The 25,560-nt window shown below is 39.4% G+C and overlaps 1 protein-coding gene and 1 long non-coding RNA gene across 12 annotated transcripts in view; both read right to left on the bottom strand.

The window, feature by feature from the left end:
- Positions 1 to 622: 622 nt before the first annotated feature.
- LOC131110066 (melanopsin-A-like) overlaps positions 623 to 25,560 on the bottom strand; it is a 47,962-nt gene continuing 23,024 nt past the window's right edge. For 9 of the 11 annotated variants that reach the window (XM_078788570.1, XM_078788596.1, XM_078788573.1 and 6 more), the window contains 10 exons: positions 23,108 to 23,244; positions 21,719 to 21,852; positions 14,956 to 15,159; positions 9,809 to 9,980; positions 9,565 to 9,726; positions 7,961 to 8,068; positions 7,704 to 7,881; positions 7,476 to 7,580; positions 4,330 to 4,407; positions 623 to 3,717 (listed from right to left, as the gene is read on the bottom strand). In XM_078788570.1, the coding sequence (XP_078644696.1) occupies positions 3,517 to 3,717; positions 4,330 to 4,407; positions 7,476 to 7,580; positions 7,704 to 7,881; positions 7,961 to 8,068; positions 9,565 to 9,726; positions 9,809 to 9,980; positions 14,956 to 15,159; positions 21,719 to 21,852; positions 23,108 to 23,244 (1,479 nt within the window). In that variant the 3' untranslated portion in view covers positions 623 to 3,516. Of the gene's footprint in view, positions 3,718 to 4,329; positions 4,408 to 7,475; positions 7,581 to 7,703; positions 7,882 to 7,960; positions 8,069 to 9,564; positions 9,727 to 9,808; positions 9,981 to 14,955; positions 15,160 to 21,718; positions 21,853 to 23,107; positions 23,245 to 23,473; positions 23,851 to 25,560 lie in introns of those variants that run through there. The other 2 variants (XM_078788606.1, XM_078788577.1) reach the window with 2 other exon arrangements.
- On the bottom strand, positions 17,599 to 18,504 carry LOC144894905 (uncharacterized). The gene is made up of 3 exons (XR_013625449.1): positions 18,423 to 18,504; positions 18,141 to 18,337; positions 17,599 to 18,018 (listed from the first exon to the last, which is right to left on the bottom strand). It is a non-coding gene; the product is annotated as an uncharacterized LOC144894905 (long non-coding RNA).

Consider the following 25,560-nt stretch of genomic DNA (forward strand, 5'->3'; position numbering starts at 1 on the left):
AAAGTATTGCAGAATAAGTAATGTAAACGTTGCAGTTTTTGTTTTCCATACACATGTATTTAATTGTGTTGTATTCAGATATCTTTTTATCGCTTGCAATAATTACTGTTTTTCATATGTACATGCTGGCGTTCGTGGTTTCTCTCGTGTGTATAGAACAATGTTGAGTGCATTATTGAATATTTACTCATAGTCACTATTGCAAGAGTGCGTTATGAAAATAATAAATGTTGGAAAAAAATGTGACCCATCTGACTTTAACCGAATTGTGTTATGTATATGAATGCAATCATTTTTTGCAACAATGTTTATGGTTTTGTCTGCTGAAGCGTGAGGATTTTGCATTGGTTGAATTTTAGAAAATAAATCAGTCATTAAAAAAGTGTAAAGACGTTTTTATTTAATGCATAAGTTTATTTTTCACTTCACTACAGTACAAAAGCATGCTAGATACGCAATCCATGAACTCAAGGAGAAAATTACATGACATATCAAAGATCCCCCATTTATCGCCCACTTTTAATGCAGTTCGGCGCAGGATCGGATATATCGATAGTCCAGTTATATCGATATTTTTTCAGACTCCCGAGAATATCGATATAACAAGACTTTACTGTATTAGCAGGGACACTGTTTACACACAGGTAGACACAAATAATTCAGATTTTTACTGTAAGATGTCTAAAATGTTTAAATAAAATAAAATAGAATTAAAAAAATTATAATAAAAAATAATAATAAAAAGTAAAAAGCAGCTTTCGCTTTAGCTTGAGTACATGGTCCTTTATCAACAAGCATGTTGCACAACGCAACCGCAGCAACAGAACCAATGTTGCAGCTTGCAAGTCTAACAGGCATGACCTTCACAGCAGCATTTTGCAGAGTCAGAAAAAGCTGCTGGATGCTGACCACTGGTGATGCTTCAAATGAAATTGCACTCAAATAAAAATCTTTTTTTTTCTGAATCTGAATCAGTGTCACTTTTGTTATTGTTTGAATATTGAAAAAATAAAGGAGAAACAACCCTGAAGTTGGCACTCTATGTCAGCGCAGACGTCAGCTGTATACTACAGCAACAGCTGCTGACTATTGGAGGATTGAATAGAGGCATTCATTGGAGCGTTTACTGTATTATCTGTTGGTGTCCTAACATATTTGTAGTCAGCACAAAGAAAATGAAACGCCGTACACAATTTAGCAACAGTTTAATTTATAAAAATACATTAAAAACAAGCGTAGACGTTCTGTACAAAGAATCGACAAATGGAACATCACTTCATTGGGAGCAAAATGTACATTTCATATGTCATATCATATTATATTATATTATACATCATATTTACAGCACACACACTGTGTCTTTGTCACACACTGACAACATATTTAAAAGCGTACATTCAGGGTGAAATATGCCGGAAATAAAACACACAACATGCAACGCTGGACTATTTTTTTTTAAATCACAGTTCATGACTCAGCAGTTTTGCTGATTTTGGGTTGAGTCCAAGTGAGGCAAACACTGTCCACTGGCAAAGAGGACGAGATTGACGGATGGGATGTTAGTGTTCTACTGTTCCTTTGAAGATGTTTTGAATGCCTCTCATCCAAGGAGGATTCATCACTTCATGCTCAATGACTAGACAGGACAGCTGTAGTCTGAACTAGTGCAATATCCAGTGTATTTATCTTCAATAGAAGGAGGCACGCCCAGACAGGAATGGTTTTTGCAGGTCACATTTCAAGTGTGAATGAGAGGTTGTCATTTTAGACAGATGAGCGACTCGTAGCCTATTTTCAAACATAAACAAATGGATGAAAATACAACCTTCAAGAGATGAAATCAATTTCTACAGAAATAAAACAGGCGTAGGCACATGGCCGGACCAAATGTGACAAGGCAGAGCAATGTTTCCACCCAGCTGTTGACTTCACGGCGCAGGCAATGTATTTGTTACTTTTAGCTAAAGCTTCTACTCCCGTAGCGCTACACACAAAAGGGTGAAAATGTGGCAAAACATAAACTGTCTTTACAAATACACCCCATCAGTTGCACGGAAATGAAATTGCTCACACAGCTCATCGCAAACACCTACTGGAAAACTTTAGGCGGTTTAGCCAAATTGGCTCAAAATGTGATAAATGACTTTAGGGGGCCCAGAAGCATGTGAGTAAAATTTGAGTACAACTGGTTGAACAACATGGCGCTGATCTTGATCTCTGGCTCAGCTCTAAAGTGTTTCAGTTCTTCCATGTCCAACCGTTTGCAATTTATCCATGGTCATATTGTTAAATCTTCATGTTCATCATTCACTCACGGTGTCCCCCAAGGTTCTATCCTCAGTACACTACTTTTATATAATTTATCTTCTTCCCCTGCGATATTTTTTTTGTGATTTTGGCATTCATTTTCATTGTTGCCACTCAAATCTATCTTGAAACCAAGTCCCCCTCAACATCAGCCGCTACTGCCCTTACAGACTCCAGGCCATCACTAACGAGATGTCCACAAATATGCTTCAATTGTTGGCAATAAGATTTTAGTTGTTGCATTTTTCTTTGTTTTTTTTGTTAGGAAGAAAATATTTATGGTCTTGTGACATGAGTTCCTGGATTAACCACCAAAGACTGCCTTTTTCTTATTATTTATTGACAAATAATTCATGTTATAAATATATTTTTTTATTTTAAATTTTTCCTTTAATGTTTCAACTCTATGCTACCAAATGACATTATTTGACATCTTGTAAAATTTTAATTTTTTTCTCATTGGATTACAACTTTTTTCTTTTCAAATTTTGACTTTATTCTTGCAAAATTACAGCTGTTTTTTTCATTTTTTATTATAATTTTCCAACTATATACATTTTCTGGATGACCCATATTTTACTTTTCCACAACCAATGTTTGTGTTCTCAAATGTATTTAAAAAAAAACTGTCCTTTTTCCTTTATGCTACTAAAATGCTATTTTTATTATTATTATAATATTAATCTGATGATTGTTTTCTCCTTAGAACACAACTCTTTCCTTTTAATAGTTTCACTTTATTTTTGTAAAATTATTGCTGATTTTCTTTAAAAAATAAAAAAAAACAGCCGCATGTGCCTCAGGCATAATTTTAGTATTTTTTAAAATCTTGTCATTCCCCTAAAAGTGTATACCATATTTCGTGATGATTTGGATAAAAACCTTACATTTATAGTGGGTGTTTTGTATGCCAGAATTTTCATGTCAATGTGGTTTAGCACTGTAACAGTGCCACCGTGTGGTGCGTTTCTCTGACAAATAGAAGCATAGGCAATATAATAAGGCTACATGTTTTGACCAAATTTCACCTTTTTGTGTGCAGCACTCAAGGAGTAGAAGAGTTAGATACAGTAATACTAATACAGAATTGTAAGATGTACCGGTTTTAGACAACGGCCCTTTACGAACCAGAACCACACTCCCAAACTCTAAAGCACTGAAACAAATATAAAAAAAAAAAAAGTTGTGGAGACATGTTTCCAAACTTGCTCACGTCATCATGGTGGTCTCCAGTCTGCCCATGCCAAGGGAATCGTTAGCTACGCTGCTGTAAGTTTTGGTCAACTTGAGGTTGCTATGAAAACCAGGTGGACTGTGCAATATGGACGGGCTGGATATGGAGCTGACGATGACAGCAGGGGCCATCTTACAGATTGTGCACGGGCCTGACTCGTTCTCTGTCCGACCCAGCTGAGAGAGGAGACAAAACCCGCATTACAGCAGAGCGCCCGACAATCCAAAATACGTACATATGTCCTGCTTGACTATTTGAAATGTTTATGACTGCTACACCAGTCCTGTGGATGGCAGTAATTAGAGTGGCAATACAAGCAAGTTGCTTTTTCCTCACAGCTCTATCTGCTGGAAGGGGTGGTGCAATGCCCCACTTGGTCCCAAACAAACTAAAAATAAAATTCATGGTAAATCTCAAGTTTAAACATATGTATTTTCTGATCGCTATAATGTATATATGTTTTACGATGTTTTACTGAGGTTTTGAAAATGTGTCCCATGCTAGGTCAATGCTAATGCGAGCACAGAACTCCCTTCAGCTACGGTCATCACATTGACAGCCCGTGAATAGCAGCTGTATCTCAAATTTTAATGTCATTCCAAGGAAAGGTCATGAAAAAAATCAATGTGGCTCAAATCTGCAGCCACTAATGCATGAAAAGGTTGTTTTAACTTCCTTATGCGAGCATTTGTGCGATAAGAAATGTATTGTGTTGTTTTATAGTGGATAATAACTATCCACTCAGGCATCATTGTTGGTGATTTTGGGAGAAAACAGTTAGGACTTACACTGACAGGAAGATGATTGGGGTTCTTTGGTTGGATGCTGAGGTCCGACATGGAGATGTCTTCAGGTTCATTGGCAATCTGCACATAAACATGAAGCTGGATCATATTCAGCCCTGAAGTGGTTTTGTCCTCAACAACCAGCAGGGGGCGATGCGTTGTTTTTTGGGGGGGAGGATTAATATTTCTTTTGTATTACATTTTTGGAATGATGTTAATTTTTGTTTTTTATTTTGCATTACATTTTTAAAACAGAACATGTCAAGTCACTAAATGGGAAAACCCATTAAATAAATTTTAATAATGTTTTGGAGTGCATGACAAAGTAAAAAGGAACTATGGCTGAAGTATGTGGGCTAATCACAACAATGGCAAAGTCAAAAGAGAAAGGAAGAGGATCTCCTCGCGGGTCTACTAAAGATCTGCTAGCTCTTGCAGCTTGGGTCAAAGCAGTCCAAATACGGTTATATATGTATGGAGAGAGCTTTGAAAGACGATGCGTGTTTTATACCATCTCCACCGTCGTCGAGACCCACAACAAGACAATAACAATAAGAAAGGTACAGAATCAGAGCATTACTTTTGAATTGGGTCAAAAGCTACTTAGATAACAGGAAGCAATATGTTAAGCTAGGAGAACACACATCTGCAAGGTTTAATATTACATGTGGAGTACCCCAGGGGTCAATACTGGGACCAAAACTGTTCAACTTGTATATGAATGGCATCTGTAAAGCTGGTATTATTTGCGGATTATATTATCGCCTTTTTTCCAGATGAAGCAAACAACAGATCAGTAAAAAGGTTACAGATGAAATGGTTATATTAAAAATGTTTTTTTAGGTCCTAACCTAAGTAAAACAAAAATAATTATATTTGGTGAGAAATATTTCAATATTGAACAAAGCAAATATCACTCCATACTCTTTATTGCTCTCTGGCTTTACTATATCTAACTTAATGTGTGGCGATATGGGGCAATAACTATAAAAGCAATGTTGACTTGCTAAATGTACTCAATGGAACGGATTGAGTGAGGAATTCACGAGCCACGCAGGATTATTCCAATAAAAAAAGTACATTGGGATGATATTGCTGTTTATTACTGTTTTTACACCATGCACCCGTCGACTATTAAAAACATGTACACATTAATTAATTAGGACCTCTAATGAATTAATCTCATGAATGTAATTTTTAATCTCACAGACTTGCTTATGTGCGGGGTGTTCTCTTCGAGTTCAGTTTGCTACAGCTTGCTAAATTACTAATGTCTTTTACTAGTAATGTCAGTTGTGTCTGAACGCAAACTCTTTCTTACAAAGAAGGCATATTACTCAACCTTGATCAATGGTGCCTTTGGAGATAATAATGGTATAATTAGCCTTTCATTGGACGGACAACTCTTACATGTCCCGACATTATCCCGTCTCCTCGCTGCTACTCACCTTGCCCTCCAATCAAATGTTGCTAAACAAGCCCAAACACAATGACAGCCAATCTATTTCCATTTATTTCCACCTATTTCCTATACCGCTTATCCTCACGAGGGTCGCGGGTATGCTGGAGCCTATCCCAGCTGTCTTTGGGCGAGAGGTACAGGGCACATATAGACAAACAACCATTCCGACTCACATCCATACCTATGGACAATTCGGAGTCGCCAATTAACCTAGCATGTTTTTGGAATGTGGGAGGAAACTGGAGTCCCTGGAGAAAACCCAGCATGCACGGGGAGAACTTGCAAACTCCACACAGTGTGGAATGGAACCCACGTTAATATAAACATGTATTAACTAAAATCCAATTCACCAAAAAAAAATGCATGTGTGCAAGTACGCAACATAAGCAGATTTTATAAGAGATTATCAAACAAAAGCGAATCATGTGAGCTGTGGATTAATCCTGAAACTTCCATATTACTGGATTAGTCTTTGGACACTGTGTAATGGAGACCTCAGCAAACCTGGCCTCTGTGTCTGCATGATTGTGTGTGTTCTTCAAGGATGATTAGAGAGACAGAAATGTTCCATATAGGAAGCGAAGGCCCACATACAATGGAACCATCCGCCTTCTTCTGATGGCCTGGTAGCTCACTGATTAAAACCTACAAGAACGTTGGAAATAAACACAATGTCACTCACAATTCAGCGCCAACGTCGCCAAGGTTATTCAACCAGAAAACAATTCTGTACCTTCAACAGAATATTTTCTCGCAAGATTCATGCATTAATCCACGAAAAAAAGCAAAATTGGATAAACGATGTATTTAAAATAATTGAATTGTTTAAAATATAGATAATACGCAAATGTATATATTAAATCATTAATAAAATATTAAAATATGGTATTTATGTAATATGTCATATTTTAACATATTTTATGGAATATATTAAATTGCATTTTTAAAGTGAAATTACATATAATGCTACTACAATAAAATAAAATAATCAAATCAAATCAACTTTATTTGTATAGCACTTTTCCTGCAAAGACATGCAACACAAAGTGCTTTACAGAATTATGTAAAATAAATGATAATAATAATAATAATAATTATTATTATTAAAACTTTAAATAATAATAGTAATTACTATTATTATATATTATTATACAAAATAAAATAATAATAGTAGTAATAATAACAATAACAATATAACCTTATTATTATTATTATTGCTAGGTTAATTGGTGACAGCTGGGATAGGTCCCCCCCCGCGACCCTTGCAAGGATAAGCGTAGAAAATGAATGAATGAATGAACGAATGGTGCAGGCAAAGTGAAGGAACTTGATGTTTAAAAATGTAACCACACACTGACCCTTGTGATATTCCCCATGGCCCAAAGCAATGTGACCTACTGCATTACAAGACGTTCTTGTCTCAGCCATCAATTCGTTGTTGTTTTTGGGGAATTTGCAAGCAGTGTGACTTCATTTGAGCAGGAGTCATCTGTATATTGACTGTTCATTGATCAGGCTAAAATCCAACATGAACAGCTTGAATTGGGTCAGTTTGTCTTCTTATTTTGATTGTTACAGACGTAGTGGGCTGATATTACAAGATACTGTATCTCCATTCTATTGATAAGGTTATAAAAATACAAAATTCAAATGGTTCTATCATTCAAATTATGTTTTAACCTCTCACCTTTAATCTCTGGCTGGAACGGCGCCCGTGCTTGATGTCAGAGGACAACTGATGGTTAACCGGCGTTTGATAGGAACTGTCCTCATCCATGTTGGCAAAGCGCGCCTGCAGAGGAAACACACGCACACACACACACAGATGGAAGCAAGCACAATGAGCGGCTGGTTAAAGGAGCAGGAGGAGGTGTCAGATGCAGACATACCATCACAAGACACGAGCGACACTCACAAGTTCGCTGTCTGACTGCGAGGAACGGGCTGGCATGCAGTGGCGGTGACTTTCCAACTGGCTGGTGACGGTGGAGCGGCGGGTGGACTGGAAACTGCTGCTGCTGCTACTGAAGCGGTCCCGGCCCCTGATGCAGAGCAGCGTGCCCAGATAGGGGACGTACCTGCTGATGGCTGACCTACACGAGGATGCCACATCATTAGGTACACCGGCGCTGTGTTTTACAAGTATGATTCACTGAGCTTTTACTGACCCACCTGTATTTGGGGTGCGTGATAGCATATATGATGGGGTTGTGAATGGCTGATGCTTTGGCAATCACAGCTGGCACAGAGCTCATGTAGGGGGTCAGCAGGTCGGCGTACCTGAAAATGTGAGGAAGAAAAATGAGTGCACAAATGAGACTCACAGCTGTGAGAAAATGTGCAACTACTCCTCCATCGGCAGAGTGGATAATATGGGCTTCAGTTGGATCATTACTGTTAATGGGGACCTATTATGATCATTTTCTGACCCTTTGTATTGAGTGGTTGACTCTATAGAGCAGCTACACACAATAACCTGCACAGAAAACTTTCAACATCTTCCAGAATCTGCACCTATTCCAGCTGTATTTCTTTGCATTTATGCTTCCCGCCAAAAGGGTCTGTTTTAATTTATTCCACCCACACCCCGACTTTTGGCATGCACACGCCGTTGTGATTGGTCACACTCCCAAACTGCTTCCCAACTACTGCAAACAACTCTTTCTAATTAATGTGTATTTGAGTTGATAATAAATTAATAAAGTCTTTGGAGAGCTAATTGAAAAGTGTTTAGGACAGGGGTGGGCAAACTACGGCCCGGGGGCCACATCCGGCCCGCCAAGTGTTTGAATACAGCCCGCCCAATCTTTCCAAAGTATTTCATTTAAACTCAACATACAACCTGGCATCATGGCCTGAGCCAACCTTTTGATGGTTTTATCAATTTCGTTTTTTGACATGGTCTGTTGTTTACAAAGTGCTCCTGAAAAAAGGGACACAAGCACATAATAATAATAATTATTATTATTAGATTATTATAATAATTATTAGAACTATTATGATTATTATAATTATTATATTAATGCTAATTATTATATTAATTATATATAATATTATTGTTATATTTGCATATTTTATTATACATAATAATAATATATAATTATTATATAATAATTATTTAAATTTTATTGTAATTATTATAATATTATAATAATATTATTATAATATTTTATTATTTTTTAAATATTTAAATATAAATATAAAATAATAAATAATAATAGCAGATTGCATGACAATTTTACAGATACAATAATACCAGGTGGACTGTTACGTGTAAAATATATAGTCTGCCCCCCCGTAAATTTTGTCATATCAATGCGGCCCGCGAGTCAAAAAGTTTGCCCACCCCTGGTTTAGGAGCTACTGGTAGCTCATAATCTACTGGCTGGAGACCCCTGACCCCGACTTACCGTGTACGAACTCAAAGAGTAGGCACCGCTGGTGCTCCTCCAACCTTGCCTGCCAGAGGAGGACCATTCATTGTCGCACACACTTTGTCAGAAGCACTGCTGGTACCGTGTAGCTCAGGAGAACCAGGATGTGAGGGTGCAGTGTTTAAAATGACTTCAAGATACTTATATTTTGTTCAGACTTTTTCTTAGTTACTTTTTTCTGTTACTATTTTGTCATTATTCTTGTAAAATTACCACATATTTTTGCTGTTGTTTTTTTTTCTTGTTAAATAATAATTTTAGATTGTGCCGTGGGCCAATAAAGAAACAAAAAGCAATCCTGCTGAGCCACCGGCAAACATGGAGGTGGCAGGTGACACATACCCAGCGAATGCAGTGAGAGCCATGCAGGAGTACGGCGCCCAGGAAACGACAAAGAGCAGGATGACGATCAGGGCGATCTTGGCCATCTTCCACTCGCTCTTCATCCTATGGAATCTCTTAACGGAGTCTCTGGTGCCCCCGCAGTGGAGTTTTTCAAAGGCCCTGCGGAGCATTTTAGGAGAGGAATTAAAGAGATTGCGCCTCGTGTTGTCTCCTGTCATGTTCTGAGACCTCGTATACTGACCGGGTTGTGTGTCGGATGGCTCTGAAGATGCAGCAGTAGCAGAAGATGATGATGGAGAGTGGGATGAAGAAGACAAAGGTGAAGAGCAGCATGGTGTAGGAGCGCACCAAGGGTGTGAACGTCATGTAATCCCATGAGCAAGACGTCATTAAACCCTCCGGGATGTAAGCACCTGAAAAACACGTGTACATCACACACCTTTTTTTTTTTTTTAAGCATGTAGCATTGTTTAGACAATTTTGAGCTTTTACAGTATACACCATATGAAGTAGAAAGGTCAAACTGCAGTTTCCTAGTGGCTTTGTAGCAGAAGCGACATGTCCAGCATCTGCCAGCACAAATCAAACCAAAGAAGTTGTTTCTGCACACCCGCTGGAGGCTCCTTCCACTCACATAGCATAAAAAATACACATGGGGTGCAAGAATGCTTCACAGACGCAACTAACAATATCACAATCCGCACGGTGTTGTGATGTTTTGTAGACATCGCTTGGCAAGCATACAGTCTCCACTGAAGGAAGCTACACATCAATTTTATTACATGCTAAGTTGTGTTGACAGGTCTTCACACCCCCGGAGACGTTTCTGTAGGCGACATCCACCGCAAGACAGGACATGACAAGACACTATGCTGATGAAAAGCATCATATCATTTGTGCTGTTAGAAAAACGTGTACATTCTTTTATTTCTTTAGCGGTTGCAGGAAGTGAGAAAAGTCATAATTGGATGTTTGGCTAAATCATTTTGCAATCAGAAAATAATTTGAACTTTGGCCATCCCCAGGGCTCTGTTCTCAGCCCCTCTCTGTGTGTTACTGCTTTATATGTGTACATGTGTTGCATGTGTTATGGTGCTCACATTTCGAAGTAATGGTAACGGTTTTATTTCATTTGAACATGCATCAGATTACAATTGAGTGCATCCCATAATCAGTTCCCAGTTCCACATGTCCAAAAGGAATAGGAAGAAGCAAAGCTTATTAAATCCTACCCCTCCATCTGCTACTTTTACAATCAGTAACTGTTACATTTGTTCACTTCCTGCTTTCCATAATACAGTTTAAGGTTTGTTTTTTTTTTTTAATTATGTACTTCGTACCCAAGTACGAGGTGATATGACGATACAATGACATAGTGGGTACCATGATAACTGTCAATATAGTGATATATATAGCACATCATGACTGTTCAAGACTCTTCATCCTTGTATTTAGCAAACATCAACTGCTTGTATTGTTTCTTGAATTGGCTCATCGTTGTGCATTGTTTGAGGTCCTTACTCAATCCATTCCATAGTTTGATTCCACATACTGAAATGCTATGGCTTTTTAACGTTGTCCTAGCATAGAAGTGTTTCAAGCATATAAGAATTCTTCCCTGAGATCATATTTCTCCTCTCTTGTAGAAGAAGTATTGGATGACATTTTTAGGTAATTGGTTGTTTTTAGCCTTATGCATTATTTTAGCTGTTTGAAGATGAACTATATCAGCAAGTTGAAGTATTTGTCATTTTAGAAATGAGTTAGTGTGTAGGCGGTATTATGATTTATCCTTACCAACCTTTTTTGCAGTACATTTAGCAAGTGAAGATTGCTTTTATAGTTATTAGCCCATATTTCCACACAATAAGTAAGATATGGTAGAACCAGAGAGCAATAAAGAGTGCGGAGTGATTTCTGATTGAGAACAAGTTTTGCTTTGTTCAATACTGAAATATTTCTGGCCACCTTATGTTGTATATTTGTAATATGAGGTTTCCAGCTCATATTTTCATCTATTGTGATCCCCAGAAATGTATTTTCGTTCACCCTTTCAATGTCCACACCGACTATTTGTATTTGCTGGTGTGTGTCCTTTCTGCTGTTTCTGCTGTTCTGCTTTTTGTTCCCTCCAGAAGAAAAAGCAGGGGTATCATCGGCAAATAATACCAGCTTTAAGTCTTTCGTAACTTTGGAGATATCTTTGATGTACAAGTTGAACAGTTTTGGCCCCAGTAATGACCCCTGGGGAACTCCGCACGTAATACATGAACTTGCAGATGTGTATTCTCCTAGCTGTACGTATTGCTTCCTGTCAGTTAAGTAGCTTTTGACCCAGTTCAGAACTAATCCTCTTATTCCGTACCTTTCTAATTTAGTTATTAGGATGTCATGATTGATTGTATCAAAGGCTTTTGTCAGATCCAAGAATACTGCGGCTGCACACTTCCTTTGGTCTATAGCGTTAGTGATTTCCTCCGTAATTTTAATCAGTGGCATGGAGGTAGAAATATTAGCTCTGTATCCATACTGACTTTCTGATAGTAATTAGTTTGCATTAATAAATTTATCCAGCCTGTTGTTGAATAGCTTCTCAATAATTTTGGAGAATTGTGGTAGTACGGAGACTGGCCGATAGTTTGTAAATTGGTGTTTAGAACCATTTTGGAAAAACCTTTGCTGTTTTCATTTCTTGGGGAAATCTTCCGGTCTGAAAAGATAAATTGCTGATGTACATCAGCAGTTCTATGATCTCGTTAACTCACGTTTTTATTGTGTCCATTTCGATTCCATTACAATCAGTTGATATATTTGCTTTACAATTATTGACAATGTCGATTATTTCCTTTTTTGTTACATCTGTCAGAAACATAGAATTAGGATGCCTTTCTATTGTTTCAGTCCTTTCCTCGCTTGTCCTTTGTTTCAGAATCCCTTCTTCTAGTTTGGGACCAATATTGACAAAGTAGTTATTGAACTTTTCAACTGTCTCATCCATATCATCATTATAGGTGTTTCTCACCATGAAATAATTAGGGTAGTCTGTATTCTTGTTACTTTTCCTGATAATACTATTTAGTATGCCCCAGGGTGCTCGAATATTGTTTTTGTGCTTGTCTAGTAGTTGGCTATAATACTCCTTCTTACATGCTCTTAGGATTGTAGTCAACTTGTTTTTATAAGTCTTGTATGTTCTTTCTGACTCTTTGGTCTGTTGATTGATGTATTTCCTGTATAGTGTGTTCTTCTTCTTGCAAGCATTAGTAAGGCCTTTTGTCATCCATGGCTGTTTTTTTTTTTTTTTACTTCTTTTTTTCTCCAGGGACAGTTCTTATCATACAGCTTCATATAAGTATGTAAAAAGTGTTCGTATGCTTCACCCATGTCTTTGGCACTGGACACACACTCCCATTTTTGTTCTTCTAGGTCCTTCTTGAAAGCATTGACTCTGTCCTCTGAACGTAGTCTTTGGACAGTCTTTGTAGTTTCCATTGGTCTGTTGTGTAATGATGGTTATAAATTGTGAACACTGGAAGATGATCGCTGATGTCTTTGATTAGCAGGCCACTAGTGGTTTTGTTATCAAAATCATTGGTGAATATATTGTCGATTAGAGGGGCACAATGGTCTGTTATTCTACTTGGTCTGGTGATTTTGGGAAACAAACTTAAGCTGTATATTGTATCTATAAAATCGTCAATTACCTTGTTCTTGTGTGTATTCAGCAGATCAATATTGAAGTCTCCACATAGTTTTTTGATTGTTATCTGAAAAGGTTGTTTTGATCCAATCTTCAAACATTTCTATCCTTGAGTGTGGCGTTCTGTATAAACAACTTATGTACACGTTTTTGCTTTGTTCTTTACAGATTTCAATTGTTATGCATTCTAGGATATTGTCAATAGCAACTGACATATTCTTTACCACTTTGTAATGTAGTTGTTTGTAATGTAGTTGAAGTACAGTTGTCCCTTGCTACATCTCCGTTTCGTGGTTGACTACAGCCTATTATTACTAAGAAATGTACATATTTAAATTGTACATATTCATATCCTAAAGTAATCATTTTCAAGCATAAAAATGCCAAAATGAAAAATAACATAAATATAAGGCATTTGAAAGACGTGATATGAAGTGTAATACAGTATCTGTGACTGTATGCGCCTTTAAGAGGTCTGGGATGTGACAGACCAATTACAAAAAAACTTTTATAAATAAAAGTCCAATTATGCAATCTGTCCCAGAAACGTGATCGGTTCTGCTGAGATTAGAACATTGAGTTCAAAGAGATTCAAAAAAGTAACTGCTTATACACTGGAAGAATTATAAAATTATATTCATTCATTCATTCATTTTCTGCCGCTTGTCCTCACGGAGGATTATTATTATTATTAATTATAGAAATTATAGATGTGATGACGTGTTGGCAAAAACACGATGTGGCGATGAGATTGGACACCACCTTCCTGTTTTGCCATGAGTTTTGTTTTTAATTCAATTTCTTTCCTTTATCAAAATCTTGGCATTTGCAACTTTCCTTGCCTCCATTTTGGCTAATTTTACAGCCGTCAACAAAACAAAAGCAGAGACCTGAAGTGAGAAACACTGTTGAGTTCAATAAATAATTCATGGCAAAACAGGAAGGTGGTGTCCATGTTGAGTAACCTGAAATGTATCCATTTATCACTTTCATTCATCATATATGTATTTATACGCATTTCAGAGGTTTTTTCTGCATGTAAAAACATAATTAAAATTTAAGATAACTGTAATAATTTTAAAATGTGCTTTGTGTTTGTAAAGATGCATTGGGTTACAGTACGTTTTGGTTAGAATCAGACCTTCTTCATCGGATTAATGATGCTAACCAAGGTTTTCCAGGTAAGCTGTTAAATGTTAAAAATACATATTTTTATTGTGAGTCAAATCGTGTGTTAAGTCAAATAAGTGTTAAGACTGCAATGTATTTGTGGTCATCAGTTTTGGGCGAGGGTGTTATTGTCTAATTTGCATACTAGGCCATGGCACATGTGCAAGTCATTTTTATGTGGACTTTCTTATTCCCTCGCCTCTTTTTTTGTCACAAGGAAGGCGATTTGTCACAAGTCGCTTTTTCCAGACAGGTCTGACTACGAGCTAAATGTAGCAACTATGCTAAGTTGCTGCGATTGGCTGGCGACCAGTTCAGGGTGTAATTCGCCTTTCGAAGTCCAAATGTGCATAAGCAACTCCACCCCACGTTACGCACTTTTCACGCCTTCAATTCACCATAAATGGTCTAGCTGTGAGAAGAGGAAGAAAGAAGCGAAACTTCATAACAGAACAGTCTTCTGTTTTTCCTACAAATTGTGATGGTGCTGTTGAGGCAAAGGCAGCTTTGGTACTTACTCCATCCAAAGAACGGCGGCAGGCTCCAACCCATGGAGTAGAGCCAGGCGACAGCCACGATGCTCAGGGCTTTCCTGCGAGACATGGCGCCCAGTGAGGCCAGCGGCTTGGTGATCACCACGTAGCGGTCCACGGCGATCACCATGAGTGTCATCATGCTGCAGATGCCAAAAAGGGCGCCGCAAAAGGCGTACAACTCACAACCTGCCGTGGAGGGTGGGATTGAAAGTTGAGTAAAGGGGCTGACTTGAAAATGTCAGTATAAATCAAATAATTCCCAAGCATATTTTTAGATAAATGTAAACAGCACAAGGATGATGGCCAAGAACGGAGGAAAGGGAGAATCCATAAAGAAGTGGAAAGACTTGGAAATGGGTAACAGGAGCAAACTTGCAAAGAAAACGGGGGTACAGACTCATGGAGGAGCTCAGGATGAATGATGAGTCTTGCTCGGTCGGGCTGGAAGGGTTGAAGCAAAATAAATAATATATGGAGAATTCACACAGTTTCTGCATATTTAGTATACTATACATGGCAAAAAAGACGTGACACTCAGACACTCTCTGCCACGACAGTCCATCACCGCCTTCAATGTATAAGTACCAAACAGCACGTAATCACATGCATGCATCAGAGCTGCGGACCACTCTCATAATGTTGGCAAACAAATAATGGCCAATTAAAGCATTTAACCCACATGTCCTGGGCCCCGTTTCATGAAGCAGGTTTAGTGAAAACTCGGAGTATGTTAACCCTGAAATGAGGGAAACTCTGAGTTTTCCGTTTCAAAAAGGGAGGTAAGTCAAACCAGAGACAGAGGAGTAACTCCAGCCTGTTTCACAGAGAGAGGTAACTTAACCTCGGTGTCAGTTACTATGGCAACAGACTCTGTGAACATAACCTGGTCGGGACCAGGTTATCTTCAATGAACCTCGAGTTTCTTTCTGTCTCCGCCCTCTTACGCTACACACGGTGTGATTCATTCATTGTCGCGCGTGTTTAAAGCCAGTTTGGTCGTTTTTCTTCAAGGTGTGCTGTGTGTCGCATTGTTTTTTGAACCATGGCATGTCCGTTTGTAGAAGACCCTGTAGACGAAGAGGCACGACTACTCAGAAGAGAGCTCCGCATTCGTAGGGAAGTTATCCACAGGCCGAGATTGGACACGCTATCATTTCCGGATAATTTTATTTTCAAACGGTACCGCTTCACTTCACCGACCATCACTTACATCCATAATCTCATCCGTCAGGACATTCAAAACATCACCAACCGTGGACGTCCACTGTCATCCACCCAGATTCTGTGTGTTGCTCTTCGGTTTTTTGCCAACGGAAGTTTTTTTATATAATATAGGTGATGCAGAAAACATTAGCAAGGCCACCGTCTGCAGAGCTGTGAGAAAAGTGTCCCTAGCACTAAAAAGACGCATCAACTCCTTCGTTGTGTTCCCGGGACATAAACCCGTGGGGGTCATCAAGGAGGAATTCCACAGAATTGCAGGTGAATGTAGAAATCAGTTAAAATGTATGATTATAAATCATATTCAGTTGACATGACATGGTGCTGCAACCTCACACTGGGATTTGTCATTTTAATTTCTTTTAGGATTCCCTGGTGTGATAGGGTGCATCGATGGGACGCACATTCCCATCGTTGCTCCTTCAGAAAATGAAGGAGTCTATGTGAACAGAAAATCCATTCACAGCATCAATGTGCAGGTAGATTGAATGTCAGACTGCATCAAACTGCAAAAACTCAAAATCATACCAACAATATTTGTCTTATTTCTCGTCAAAATGTCTAATTTCTGATCAAAACGAATCACACCTAAAAGTAAATTGTTTTTAGACAATGTTCACGTGTTTCAATCACATTTCACTTAAAAAAATAATTTGAAAAATCTGTCAGTGGAGCAAGTTTGTTATTACTACTTATTTCAATTGAAAATGTGCGTGAAACAAGTGAAAATTGCCTGAAAACCAGTTACTTTTTATGTGGTGTCTTAAGTGTAAAGACATTTGATGAGAAATGTAGACCAACTAACATCTGTCATTCTCTGCACTGTCAAGATCATATGTGATGCAGCCAACATAATTACAAATGTGGAGGCCAAGTGGCCTGGTTCAGTGCACGACTCACGGATGTATCGTGAGTCCAATATCAGTAACATATTGGAACATGGTGAGCAGCCTAAAGTTTTGCACAATCACTTGTCTTCCTCCTTTAATGCACTCACATATATCCACTATTCATTACAGGAGGATTTGATGGCTGTCTGCTGGGTGACAGGGGTTACCCCTGTCAGCCAACACTGATGACCCCTTACCCTGACCCTGACCCGGGCCCTCAACAGAACTTCAACCTGGCTCATTGCAGGACGAGAGCCAGGGTGGAGATGACCATAGGCCTGCTGAAAGCCCGTTTCCAGTGCCTGCGTTACCTCAGGGTGACCCCTGAGAGGGCCTGTGATATAATTATGGCATGTGTTGTTCTCCATAATATTGCCACTGTTAGAGGAGAGCAACACCCTGCCCTACAAATGGAGGAGCATGATGACAACCCCATCCACCCCGCAGAGATGCAGGACGGAAGAACAGTCAGAGACAGCATATGCAATAATCATTTAACCGTTTAAAATCATAATCACCATCACCAACAGCAGTAAAATAAACAGAAAGACAATTTTTTTTTTTATTTGGTCTTCTTTATTTCCTACAAATAAGAAAAAAAATGGTTTCTTACTTTTTAATTGTTACAATCATCAACACAATTCACCTATGACCATGCACCCACCTCTAACTTGTGTTTTAATAATTCAATTTCCAGATCCGTTTTAGTTATCTGGCGGTCCAGCAGCACCATTTCTTTTTCTGTTTTTTGGACTGTTTTTAATAAATGCACTTTGTAGATTTCTCTTAGTGGCAGCTCGGGACACATAAGGATGACATTATACAGTTGCACATGAATTCCACTGAATTAACCTCTGGAATTTACTGAATATCTCACTGTGTCAATCTGTGCTATGGAGGTTGAGGGACCCTCTTCCTGCTGCCCAGCCATGCTCTGTTAAAATGGATAAGAATCCGTTAATACTTCACTTCAGTGTAGGCTAAAAGTCACAATAATCCACAAAAGCATGTAAAGACATGTGAATGGAGAGGAAATCAGTAACATCAAGATTTTACCTCTGTAGGCCTCTCAGGCTCCCTCTCAGACCCCACAGAGAAGGCAGCAGACATTGTGGTCCCATCATCTTCATCATCCTGTTTAGAGTGTTGTGTTTCACTATGCTATACTTTAAATATGGCATAATCTCTGGACTATTGGCTACTTACAGTTCAAGTGGCACATGGATCCACTAAACCAAGTATGCCTTCAGAATCTGTTGAGACAAAAGAAAAACACATGAAAGGGAAATTAACATTGAACTATAGGCCCAAAAGAAGTTTGAGGCCGAGGCCTATTACATCTTATCAAGGCTGGGGGCTCCTGTGCAATCATGTCCGAGGATGAGGTTCCTCCAGGGATCTGCCCGCTTTCTGTTGGCTGAGTAGAAGTTAGATGTTGCTTTTCATATGTCTGATTTAACTGTATACAGGCAAGGACATTTATGTGTGTGAAAACAATATTATGTTGGAGATAATGCACACTGAAACAGCCGCTGAATGATATTTAGTGGTAAACATGATTAAAAAGAGGCACCCTGACTGTTATGCTGAGGGCTTACCTGTTTGAACAATGTTTTTATATTTCATCTTCAGCTGCTTCCACGTTCTTTTTTCGCCGGTGGGATTACATCTAAGTAACATAAATTGTAGCTGTAACACCATTCTACTTGTTTGCATCTGTAGCCTAATATTATTGTGATTGCATAAATGTATATAATAAATTTAAACTTACGCATTGACTCGAGCAGTAATCTTCTCCCACGCTGACTCGCGTTCTTTCGCTGCTGCAGCCGTGTTGCTTTTCTTTTTAAAAATGCTTTCAAATTCGCCGTATGACTGCATTAATATATCCACTTCCAGAGGACTGAAATACGACGATCTTTTCTTCTCACTCGTTGCCATGGTGAATCGAGGGAACGGGGCTCCATTGATGAGGGCTTTTTAAAGTCGTGGTGCACGCGCTTAACTCAGAGTGAACAAACTCTGTGTTGATTGAACCAATTGAAATCACCTGTTCTGAAACCCGTAAGTCAGAGTTTCCTGTCTCAGAGTAGATCAACTCAGTGTTCAGGGTTAGACTCCAGAGTTGGTTGAACCTGCTTCGTGAAACGGGGCCCTGGCTTCTTATACTTTGTGTGCTCCAACGGCCTCATAGCAACTAATAGGAGCCAGATTGGCCTCCCGAGGACCAGACTATGTTTCGCAGGTGAGTCCATCATTCAGTCCCAGCGTATTGTGTCATGATATCGTAGCAATGGTGAGTTTGTGTTGGTGAATGACAAGGCTTAGAAAGGGAATGCTGATTCTAATCACTGGTGTGGTCACGCTCTGTGTGGCAGGTTGAGGTTTGAGTTGTGTTTATTCCTTACTTCCTGGTCTAGGTTTTTAACTTGCAACATTTTCTGTTGTGTTCCATTCTGTTTTCTGCTGCCTCTACTTTTCCGTTAACAAGCGCCTGACGCTAAATTGTGCTGTAGTTATTTATTTCAGTCGGTGGCATCTTGCCTTTGTTGGAGCATTGCATGTATGTTTCGGAGATGTACATGTTTCTGCATCTTCTGCAAGTTTCCTTTTTGAGTATAATTAAAGACTACACTGGGTTCCTGTCTCTGCATCTTGAATGTGGCAGATGTGACATAGACAATGTGTTGTCAAAATGTACAAAAGTGAGGACCAAGATGATTGTGACTGATGGTGGTAGCCCCATGGTTCAGGTCTACATGAGTGCTGCCAGCACTAGAGGAGCTGCAGCTCATTCATAGAACAGATGAATCCCATTATGTATTGTGACATTGTGAAGACACAATCTCATGGTCTGAGGCCGCACAAGTGCTGCCGGTACTGGCTTTGGTTCATTGAGTGGAAACATGAAATTTAACATGTGGTGTGACATTCTGCAGATCTGCTTTCTTGGTGGCAGGAGCGTCACAGTCTGGGGCTGCATGAGTGTTGACAGCAATGGGGGAGCTCTGGTTCACTGAATTCCAATATGTACTCTGACATTCAGAAAATGCACTCCATTGATGTCTGGTAGTGGCATGGTGCTGGGCTGCACAAGTGCTGCCAACACCAGGGGGAACTGCACTTCACTGAAGGGTAAAATGAATTCTAGCGTCAGATGTGACATTGTGAAGATCCACTCCCTTGGTGGTAGTAGCATCACAGTCTGGGGCTGCATAAGCGCTGCCAGCACTGGGGGGAATGGCGGTTCATTGAGAAGAAACATGAATTTCAATATGTGCCTTGACATTGTGAGGAGACGTCCCCTTGGTGGTGGTAGTGGCATGGTCTTGGGCCACACAGTAGGTTAGGTTTACCGTACCAATGATGTACTGTCGCAATAGTAATGCGCAGCGTCACAGTCTGGGGCTGCATGAGTGCTGACAGCACCTGCGGTTCATTGAGGCAACACATGAATTCCAACATGTGCTGTGACATTGTAAAGAGACACCCCCTTGGGGCCCGCACAAGTGCTGCTGGCACCAGGGAGAGCTGAGGTTCATGGAGGGGAAACATGGATCACAATGTGTTCTGTGACATTGTGAAGATCTACGTACTCACTTGTTGGTGGTAGCATCATGGTTTGTGGCTGCATGAGTGCTGACAGCACTGTGGGACCTGCGGTTCATTGAGGGCACACATGAATTCCAACATGTGCTGTGACATTGTAAAGAGACACCCCCGTGGTGTCATGGTGCGGGCCGGCACAAGTGCTGCCGGTACCAGGGGGAGCTGAGGTTTATGGAGGGGAAACATGAATCACAATGTGTTCTGTGACATTGTGAACCTACCACCATGATGCTACCACCTTGTCGGTTTGTGGCTGCATTAGCGCTGCCAGCACTGGGGGAGCTGTGGTTCATTCCCCGCCCACTCCAAGTGCAGATATGGATTTTTCCTTGAGAATATACAGTATAATGAAATGTTTGCGGAAATGAATACTGTATATAATGCTTTATGATAATGTTTAATCATTGACTCCATTTATCATCCACAGGATTTACTGAGGCATGGGCGAGGAAAAGGAGCATGGCTTTTATATAAGCTGTTTAGTTCTGGCTAAAAAGTAAATCTCCGTTTAGTTGCCAACAATGAGGCGGCCATCGGCTGTCTTTGTGAAGGTCAAGACAACTCCTGAAGGAACACACAGTGCTCCCCACTATCAGTGTTTGATCAGCAGCGTGTGTGTATCACCAATCCCAGTAGGATGTACAGTGCTTGTACACAACACACACACACCGACACACGTTAAACACGCTGCTGGGATCAATTTATTCCTGTTGACCCCGTTTGATAGATGGAATTGGAATAAAAGCAGGTGGTGGAAATATGGGGATGATGATGCCGACATTGACTGAATGTTAATGCGAGTACGTCACGCTCAACAAGGCAGGCAAAGCAAAACAATCCAGGTCCTTGTGGTATTCAAGTGTGTCAATGAATTAAGGATGCCTGCATCTTTGATGGTAGCATCACAGAAAGATGCAGGCATCCTTTACACGTGTACTACCTGCAAAATCTAAATGGGGAGGGCGGAATTTGCGGTTGTAAACATCATAGAGAAATGACAAGATGATTGCAGTGTTGTCTGTTACCTTTCTTTCCGAAGATCCATCTCTTGTGCATGCTTGCAATGAAGAAGGTGGGCGTCTGAGTCAGACACATGAAGAAGTCTGTAATGGCCAAATTAATGATAAAGATGTTGGATGGCGTCCGCAAGCTTCGGCTTCTGCACACAAAAGACCAATGGACACACTTTATATTCCCATAATGCTCCAGTGAACACCATTCAGTCTTCTACGCTGTGTGCGCTACAAAAGAAAATAAAAGCCAGAGTCAGTAATTAACAACATTAACTGGAGCAGCCGTGGATGTAACTCCACAACGGGGTTCGAACCCATTTTCATCATGGGACACGTCGTTATGGTTATCTTCAGAGAGCCACCGGTGAAACCACATAAATTCACCTCATGGTATTTTTACCCATTTGATTATAATTTTCATTTATTTTGGATTTTCCACTTAAGTTGAAAGAAGTCCAAGTATAGTTCCATTTAAATGCAGATTTTTTAAACAATTTAAAAATATTTATATATTATATATATATAAGTAAATATATAATATATAATAATAATATAATATTTATCCATTCATCCATCCATCCAATACTGAAAACAATACCAAAATTAATAAAATAATTTTAAAAGTACATTTGCATTCCCTATTACAACATTGGTTCTGTGCTGCTGTCCTGAATAGACAGAATAGAAGGCAACCTCCCAATGTATTCTTTAGAAACTCCACAAGCTGGCAGTAGGCGCATTGGTCAGCATACAGCAACTTTATCTACCTCTACATCCATTTTTATTTTATTTTATTTTTTTCTACATCCATTTTAAAATGTTGCTACTCAGCTGCTAGTGTGCATGTTATACTTGACATAGTGTTGTTTACAATAACGTCATCAGCGCCTACCAATGCTGGCTGAGCAGTTTGCACCTGCTATTCCAACATTGGTTCTGTTCCTGCTGTATCGTACAGTATACTTCTTAATAAATGACCATGTGGTCAAAGAGAACTGAAGGCTTGACCTTCAGTTGACAAGACCTCTTGATGTATTGTTTTTGTCAGTTAACTCCGCAAGGTGGGAGTAGCTTTATTCTAAATATTACATCTACCTCTATCTCCCTCTGCATGCACTTCCAAATGTCTGTTAGTGTAAAATCATGCGTGTTAGACTTGCCGTACTGTTGTTTATAATGAACTCATCAGCGCTATTAATGCTAGCTGAGCAGTTTGCTCTTTTCTGCTCTTACTACATTGGTTCTGTTGCTACTTGTTCATAAAACGCAAACTCCTCATATATTTTTTTTAACTCGACACAAAATGGCAGTAGGTGCATTTGAAATAAATACATGTCTATAATTACAGCTATTAAGTATTTCAGGTATTATGTAACGCAAACCTATGGTGTAACAGTTTACCTGCAGAAGGCATAAATAACCAAAAAGTTCCCCAGGATGCCTGTGATGCCCACGACAAGGATGACAACCCCAATGGTGTAGTGGGCGTGGTCTGGGACGTCTACTGTCGGGAAAGGGTGGCTTGGGGCCATGGAGCCCTAGAAATAAAATATGATGAGTGAGGTCGGAATGCAATCCACCAAACAAAGAAAACAAGCTACAGTAGCTTCCTGAATAAAATCACATTTATACATTTATACAGCCTCAATAACATAACTGCAGTTTTGTGCCTGCTATATTTTGCAATCATAAAAGGAAGCACTGACAGCAAAGTTCAACATGTGGCTGCTCTGTAATGGCTTTCTTTGAAAGTTTGAGTTTGCCTACAGGTCTAACAGGTCCACACTGCCCTCTCCGCCCGCTTGTTCATCGACTTCAGCTCTGCTTTTAACTGCATCATAGCGTCAAAACTCATCATGAAGCACGGGGCCCTGAATATCAGCTCCTGGTCAAAATTCCTCCAAACATGTTTGTGTCAGTGAGAGAGGTCTCACTTACAATATGCTTGCTGAATGTATTGTTTTAAATAATGACCCATAGTTCCGAAATAGATATCCTTTTACATGAAATTTGACGGAATTATCATTGTACAGTAAACCTCGGATATATCGGATTCAATTGTTCCCACTGGTTTTGTCCGATATAAGCGAAATCCGTTATATGCGTATACCGGAAAATGTCCGCCACATTCATTACACGGACGCGCAATGCCATGGGGGAACTTTCTTTGATCCATGTTCACAGCCAAAGCTGAAGATTATAACATATTTGTATGAATTACAGACATGTACATGAGCATGTACAACGAAATAAAAAAAAATCTCAAATCTGTAGAAATGCCTTCTTGTTGCTATTAGGGAGGTTTAGAAACCAAACGATAAACGCAAACGATAATGACGTCACAGGCTATTGACAAGTCGGCAAGGTCCCATACATTTCAATAGCATGTGACGTCATTATCGTTTGCACTTACGTTTATCGTTTGGTTTCTAAACCTCGCTAATAGCAACAAGAAGGCATTTCTACAGATTTGAGAATTTTTTTTTTTTTCGTTGTACATACTCATGTACATGTCTGTAATTCATACAAAGATGTTACAATCTTCAGCTTTGGCTGTGAACATGGATCAAAGATGGATCAAAGGCCACGATGCGGCCATCCAATATATGCGAGGGAAATTGGAACGGGACTGGAGATTTTGTCCGAAATAGGTGAAATCCGTTATAAAAAATCCAATATATGCAATGAATTTTTATTGGAAATGCATTACAGAAAAATTGGTTCTTTTTTATCTGTCCGTTGTGAGCGAATTTCCGATATATCAGAGTCCGATATATCGATATATCCGAGGTTTACTGTAGTTGCACATCGAATAGTTTACCACAAAGAGATTTCCCCTACTTATAGATTAGAACTGATTTCTATCTATGATTAAATGCGGCCTGTGACTTGGACAAAAATGCAATTAATCGCGATCAAATATTTTAATTGATTGATTATTGATTTTCACAGTAACGTCACTCATATGTTATTACATTCAGGAGTCAGCCCTTTGCTACATCACACAGCACTTCAGGACCATTAAAAAGCTGCAATCTCGGTAATTAATTCGGGGTAGGAAACATTTATTATGAACCAAAGAATGATCTTATCTGCCTAAGTCACAGCCGGCAAGCGATGAAGGGTGATGATCAAGTGGTGTCCCTTTTCTTCGCCTTTGCCCACGGTTTTCATAGGTAGGGGTAAGACAAAGGGATAGGGCTAAGAGGTAGAATTGGGATTCAGCTTTAGAAAAAGGAAGTTATTATAGCGGCAGCAAGTGCTTTTTCCTGCTTGGCTGTTTTGTTGCCATGGCAAAGACTTGAACTGAGTAACCCAATCATGACAGTATACCAACAGACAGACATGCCCCCCCTTATGTCAATGATCAATATCTAAAATGATGTTAAAAATGCGGGATTTCTTACGTGTGTGTACATGCATGCATGGCGAAATGTAAAAACACTTAACAACAATGAAAAGAATATTGAATAGCCATAGCGCTCATCCATACACAATGTGAGATGACATGCGCTTTAATTGGAAACGTGTGCAGAGGAGCTCTGACAGGAATTGAGGAGATCGTATAGACCAAGCTGGGTTTAACTGAGCCTCTCAGAGAGGTAATCATTCAACAATAAGTTCTTGAACGTGCTTTTTGTGTTCTGTATGCATGACAACACTGCATTGCTGTCAATTAAATGCATGGTTATTTCCATGTATCTCCATTTTTCGACAGCTTCTGTATTGAAACATTTTTTTCCTTTAACTCAGTGGTCCCCAAACTAAGGCCCGGGGGCCGCACACGGCCCACTTCCACATTTGGCCCGGCCCCTTGAACAATAAAGCATGTAAATTTTTCTGTCATAGAACTG

The sequence above is a fragment of the Doryrhamphus excisus genome, linkage group LG2 (genome assembly GCF_037039965.1).
Source record: "Doryrhamphus excisus strain RoL-2023G ecotype Guam linkage group LG2, RoL_Dexc_Guam_v1.1, whole genome shotgun sequence".
In the NCBI taxonomy this organism is placed as follows: domain Eukaryota; kingdom Metazoa; phylum Chordata; class Actinopteri; order Syngnathiformes; family Syngnathidae; genus Doryrhamphus; species Doryrhamphus excisus.